Below are 6,691 nucleotides of genomic sequence, written 5' to 3' on the forward strand. Positions count from 1 at the left end.
GCTATAGATACCTCAGTTTCAGTAGACGTTGATGACGAGTGGTATAATAAAGTGATACATGGTTGCACGGCTTATCCAAAGAACTACCCCAACTATCGCATTGAAAATGGGAAACTGTACAGGCTTAGTAAAGGTAAATATACCCTGACACAGGAGTTTGACTGGAAAGAAGTTGTGTCCAAGTCCAAGAGGAAAGCAGTCATCGCCGAAAACCACGAACCTCCGACTTCAGCACACTTTGGTGTATTCAAAACACACCGAAGATTGAGCCTGAGGTATTATTGGCCGGGGATGTACCGCGACGTCATGGACTTCGTAAAAAATTGCACAACTTGTTCCGCGTACAAACACAAGACTACCTTGACACCTGGACTCATGGGTCAGCCTAAGCAATGTTTCAGACCGTTTCAAGCTTTGTCGATAGACTTAGTCGGACCTTTACCTAGATCCCGATCAGGTTACATTCATCTGTTAGTGGTCACTTGCTGTTTTTCAAAATATACAATGCTATTTCCCTTGAGACGCGCGACTAGCGCAGCTGTGGCCAAGGCGTTCGAGAACTATGTTCTCCTGGCTCATGGAATTCCTGAAACCGTAATTACCGACAATGGGGTTCAATTTACGGGATCGGAGTTTCGTAGCCTGTTGGAGAAATATAACGTCCCTCGTGTACATTACGGTCCTAGATACACGCCACAGATAAACTTGGTCGAAAGGTATAATAAAACAGTAATGACTGCCGTATCTTCGTACGTGAAAGAAGATCATAGAACCTGGGATCTCAATTTGTTTAAGATTCAGTTCGCACTTAACAGTGCTGTGAACGAATCTACCGGATTTACACCGTTCTTTTTGGTTCATGGCAGAGAACCTATAATAAATGGCTCCTTTTATAAGCAAACGGACGACTGCGAGTATGAAGTTGCTATGCCAAGAGAAGACTATGCAGGGGAGTTTGGCGTCTTGAAGGAAGTGTTCGAGAAGGTACGTTCGCATTTGCTGAAGGCCCACGCTACGAACACCAGGTACTACAACCTCAGAAGACGTAACGTCAAACTTTCAGAGGGTCAGGAGGTGTGGCGCAAAACGTACATTCAGAGTGACGCTGAGAAGTTCAAGGCTACCAAGCTTGCCCCAAAGTACGAGAAGTGCATTGTCAAGAAGGTACTATCTCCGCTTGTTTACGAATTAATTGCTCACAATGGCAAGCCTCTCGGTACTTGGCATATCAAGGACATCAAGGTTTAATCCTTGTCTTTTGTTTTCACCCTCAGTTCGCCGAATAGTTTTTTTGCCAGGGTTCTCAGCCGTAGGACTTGTTTCACAAGTGTTGTTTGGTATTCTACCAACAATGACGCCAAGGCTACTTTTCCCTTTTAGGGAAACCTTTAGGTTAGTTTTTTTTTGTGATCGCCCCATTTAGGGTATGCGATTTTTTTTTTCTTTTCGAGTGGACAAGTATCTGCTGTATACTTGCCTCGTGTTTTTTTTATCTGTGACTTTATAGTCCAGATTTTTGTTTCCAGGGATGACATCATGTGTTTTGAGCACTATTCCCTGTGGTTGTGTTTTGTTGCGATGACGTCCAATTATATTGTGATCAGCGACGTTTTATTCTGCGGTTTTATAACCCAGGCATTTTTATTTTATTTTAGCAAATAATGTTAGTTATGGCCGAGATAGCCTAACAACGTTTTGGAAAAGGAATGAGTAGAATTGCATGTCAAGTTCTACTTTACTGGGGAAATCGAGTACCACTGGTTCACAGTTGGGACTTTATGGGGAATTTTGGATGCTCGGACAGGAGAGATTTTTTTTGGTTGGTAGAACATCAGTCCTGGTAGATGGATCATTTTGGCTTGGTATTGCTTTTGTGAAAGTTTAGTTATAGTTAGTAAGTTAGTTTTTTTTCTCAATTGGACTTTTTGGGGGTCTTTCTGGTGTAAAGATTCACTTTTTTTTTTTCTCTCTTTTTCAGTTTGTAGTTCGCTGAGGGCAGCTCAGATTCTTTCTCCGTGCGAATGTCTAGGGGGGAGGGTATTGTAACGTTGCCGTTTGCTGTTTTTCACAAATTGATATTTCTTCTCGATATTCTGATTTTGGATACCACTAGCGACATCTATTGGCGTGATTTAGAATTAATTTGCAATAGATGGCGCTTTTTGCTCAGTTAATTGAAATATATTTTGATGAAACATTTCCTAGTGTTTTTATATTGATTATTCTATTTTTTAAATAGAATATTTTCAGTGTTCTGGAAATTGTTTTCATCATGGTTTTTATTAGTGTTTGCTTTTTATCTAAGCGGCGAAACGAAACGTCTTGCGATGTCAATGACTCGCGGCTGTCAGTTGAGCTGTCAAATCACTTTGGAATTTTGGTCGATCTTGCGCAACCGCAATTTTATTATTTTCGGGAATGTGATTCCTTGTATTTCAAATCGGGTGATGCAAAATGCATCCACGATAATTTCTTGATGAATAAATAAAAATAACACACATGAGGTAAGTTCCCGTCGGAGAATTTATTTATTTTTTCGTGATTGATATTTCTCGTATTCCAGTACGTGGTATTTCATGTGATCGTTTCTTTCAGAAATTCCCTAAATCCTATTCGGATGAGGGTATTGGGTTGCTGAAGACTGCGAGTGAAGTTCGAATTAGCGAGCGGTCTTCGTAAGTATTTATTTCCCATTGCTGGATTTTTCATAACCTAATGCCACGTTCCACATGTGATGCTGACACTCGTATTTTTCGTTTCAGATGCGGGATTTTATAATTTAAACATAATATTTTGATGATATTTCATATATTTTAATTTCTCTTCATTTCGTATGAATTGTTTCTCCTTTCTAAACTGCTGATCTCTTCGCATTTCCTCCTTGTCATCAAACCTCTGTCTCTGCAAGAGTTTGAACGCTTACCTGTCGAGGAGATGCAAGAGCTTCATCTGGCACTGCGCGCTTGAGGCCGTGGAGGACGCTGCTTGTAACCTAAAAGTGTGCGAGACCCGTTGGACCCCGGAAGAAGAGAGGAACGTTCAGGGTAACGGCTTATAACCGCATGGCTTCCAAGGTACCCACTTTTCCATCCTTCAAGTAGGAGTCTTTCCGACCTGACATCGCGCAGTTATCTTAACTAGTAGAGTCTTAATATTTAGGCTGAGTTTTAAGAAATTTGTAGTGGCAATAATATTCACCAAACCGAACCTAATTAACGACCCTGAATCCCTTGAGATTGGCACTATCTATTACAGTAGTTATAATATCGTAACTGTCAACTGTATTCAAGCTTACGAGACAAAATAAATTGTGTCAATTGAGAGGGAGCTGTTTTATTTAAATTTTTTTAATCTCATACAAGGAACGGTAACTCTTATAAATTTCTGCAAGCCGGACAACCTCCTTTTCACGTGCAGACAATTCACCATCTTCTCCGTCTGCACCGGTGGCGGTTCAATTCCAGTCACCAAGCCGCCAGGAAAAATCCCTTTCTTGCAGTGTGTGTGTGTGTGTGTGTGTGTGTGTGTGTGTGTGTGTGTGTGTGTGTGTGTGTGTGTGTGTGTGTGTGTGTGTGTGTGTGTGTGTGTGTGTGTGTGTGTGTGTGTGTGTGTGTGTGTGTGTGTGTGTGTGTGTGTGTGTGTGTGTGTGTGTGTGTGTGTGTGTGTGTGTGTGTGTGTGTGCGTGTGTGTTGTGTTGTGTTGTGTGTGTGTATGTGTGAGAGTGTGTAGGGGATGGAGATGAAGGATGTGCCTGAAGGTTATTTTGTGATGTCCTTGTTGAAATTAGTTTAAGACAGTCAAGAGTGATTCCGTCATGATATAATTTGAATTTAGCAAATAATTTGTTATTATACGTTTGGCTTCAAATAAGGTTTTCGGGTAAAAATTCAGTGTTGAGTTTAATTTTTTGTATAGATAAGGTAAGAGGAAGCATGTCTGTCGTCGCAGGAATACGGTGTTATATTTATTTGATTTGCAGATTTTCTGGGTGCGTGTGTTAAGATTTTTTGCGTCGTATGTTAGGTGTCTGTGTTGGCGAAGTGTAGCATGCAGGACAAATAGTTGTCTTACGGTTAAGACTTTGGTTTCCTCGTACAGGCTTTGAGTTGGGTACCTGTAGGGCTTGCGCAGCATTACCTTTAGCAGAGACCTTTGGGCGCGCTCCACTTTTATTAATTTTGTCTTGCATGCTCCACCCCACACCGGTATACAGTAGCTCAAGATGGATTGTACCAGTGCGTAGTAAACTGTTATTAGCAGATTAGGTTTTAAGATGTTTCTAAGCTTTTTGAAAATCCAGATCAATTTGCGTGTTCGAGTGGAAACGAGTTCTATTTGTTTATGCCATGATAGTGTTTCGTCCAGTTGGATGCCAAGGTATCTGATGTTATCACATTTATCTATAGCCTGGCAAGAACAAGTTGAGAAATTTGTGTTACGACTTTTGCACTTGTGAATTTTCAGTGTGATATTATTCGGTTGAGTGGCTTTGTTTATTGAAAAGGTAATGTATTTGGACTTATTTATGTTTAAAGTTAGAAGATTTTGGCATAACCACTTGTATATTTCTTCAAGTGCCTTTTCTGCGTGATTCAGAGTCTCCGCCCAAGTCCCTCCCTGGAATACCAGCGCTGTATCATCAGCATATGAGAATATTTTTCCACCTAAAGGTTTGAAATTGCAGAGTTCGTTTATGTAGACCAGGAAAAGACTTGGGCCGAGAACACTGCCCTGTGGGACGCCACAATTTATGGGTAAAGGACTACTAGTGTGATCTCCGATTTTGACAGATTGATAACGGTTTGTTAAAAAAAATTTAAAAAGCTGTAAGGGAATACCGCGTACACCCACCAATTCAAGTTTCTTTAGTAGTATGAATGTGGGGACTGTGTCAAAAGCTTTGGCGAGATCTAAAAAGACCCCTATACATCTCCGGCCCTGATCTAGATTGGTAGCTATATTGTTAGTTAATTGGGTCACAGCATCCTCTGTAGATTTTTTAGGTTGAAAACCAAATCGCCCATTTGCGACGACACTGTGACATCTCGAGATATACGATTTTTTGTTTTACCGAAATTCCGAACCGCGATCTTGCGTTCTTTTATCTCCAAAAACAGGGTATTTGTTACTCCAAAAACAACAATACTATGAGAGAAAGAGACAAAATATTACGTTATAGCGCTGGCTCCTTCGGCGATCTAGTTGGCTTCGACACTGTGACAGTTCAGTTGCCACCTGCGCTTTGAGATGTGAGGTGCTCTTCGTTTTTAAGAAAAACGTGACATCTCGAGGATACCGCGGTATTGATGACAAAGGTAAGTTTTTAAAATATTTTTATTTTATTCGACAATGTGGCACGTCATACTTATCACAATGTTCTTCTAAAACAAAAAGCAAAGTAATAGAGAAATTATTTATATGTCACGTTATTCTTGTAATAAAATCGAAGTATCATCGGGACATCTTAACTAGTAACGTTGTAGATGATGAAAATTTTTCCTATATTGGAAATATGTTGTAGGTCATTTGTTGATGTTCTGTTATTGCAGAATGCATGTTATTGAAATTGAATGGTATATCTACTTGTCACGTTGTATACGCTAAACAGTAATACTAAACTCCAGATATCATTACAGATGGGGACTAGCAATGCAAAAAAGCAAAGGTTAACATTTGTGGCGATGCACTGCTTGAAGGAATTCCACAACCTAATCCGACAACATGACTAACAGCGCTATGCGAGCGCTGTGAAAGGTTCTCTTTGAGCTACAATAATATCGGAACTAATACGAGTAGATGTAGACTGATAAACATACATTCGTTTTGAAGAATAGTTCAAATACTAGTAATATAGTGCAAATAAAACATACTTATACGACTGTCTGTTTTTACAGACACAACAAGCAAAATATTTTATATTATCATACGATAGCCTTAGATTAGCTTAATCTAAGACGATAGCTATCAAAATTATCTATTAGTAGAAGTACCTATGCTAGAATAGCAATGCGTTGGATGACCCCCAGATATTTATTTATTTATTATTATGTAATTATTCAATGTTACTTAGCTGTATTGGCTATGTTTTGCTTTCTGCAAAAAAGGTATTTTAATGTTTTAATATAATTACAGATCATCAGCAATTGACTGAATTTTATCGCTTATTGCCCAAATATACTTTGGCGGACGCAACATTGTTTTGTATAATAATATTGCAATATAACTATTTCAGAAAAACTACGCCAATAAAATGGCTACATTATTTATAAATAGTGGTTTTTATTTTTCTCTATTAATAGGTACATTATTTAAATAATTATCTTTTATAAATTTAATTTTAAATAAGTATAAAAAATTAAAACACCCTAAGAGGTACCAACATGTCGCTTTTTTGCCATTTTATTCGCCGGGAACGGCGATTTTTGCGTTGATAATTTTAGGATTAGATTGTTATAACTAGTCTGTTATAAAATATCTATTTACTAACCTAGTAGGTACAACTACAATTTTTTCTTCTGCATACATACATACCTACTTAGTACAGTTTCTCTTACTGTGTTTTTTTTGTAGTAGTTTACGAGATTTTACTTTTGAGAGTTTTTCGTTTATTTTGATAAGCATTAGTTTTTAGAATAAGAAAACTTAATGTGAGCTTAAATATTGTATGTATACAACTGTCTGTCTACTTAGA

The 6,691-nt window shown here is 38.5% G+C and overlaps 1 protein-coding gene across 1 annotated transcript; it reads left to right on the top strand.

The window, feature by feature from the left end:
• Positions 1-732: 732 nt before the first annotated feature.
• LOC135086422 (uncharacterized) lies at positions 733-1,248 on the top strand. Its single transcript, XM_063981150.1, has one exon. The coding sequence runs from the start codon at positions 733-735 to the stop codon at positions 1,246-1,248; it is 516 nt and encodes a 171-aa protein (XP_063837220.1).
• The last annotated feature ends 5,443 nt before the right edge of the window (positions 1,249-6,691 follow it).

The sequence above is a fragment of the Ostrinia nubilalis genome, chromosome W (genome assembly GCF_963855985.1).
Source record: "Ostrinia nubilalis chromosome W, ilOstNubi1.1, whole genome shotgun sequence".
NCBI classification, from domain to species: Eukaryota; Metazoa; Arthropoda; class Insecta; order Lepidoptera; family Crambidae; genus Ostrinia; species Ostrinia nubilalis.

What these genes read in the sequence shown, in the direction of transcription:
- LOC135086422 (XM_063981150.1), top strand. Translation starts at nt 733, where the DNA reads ATGACTGCCGTATCTTCGTACGTGAAAGAAGATCATAGAACCTGGGAT.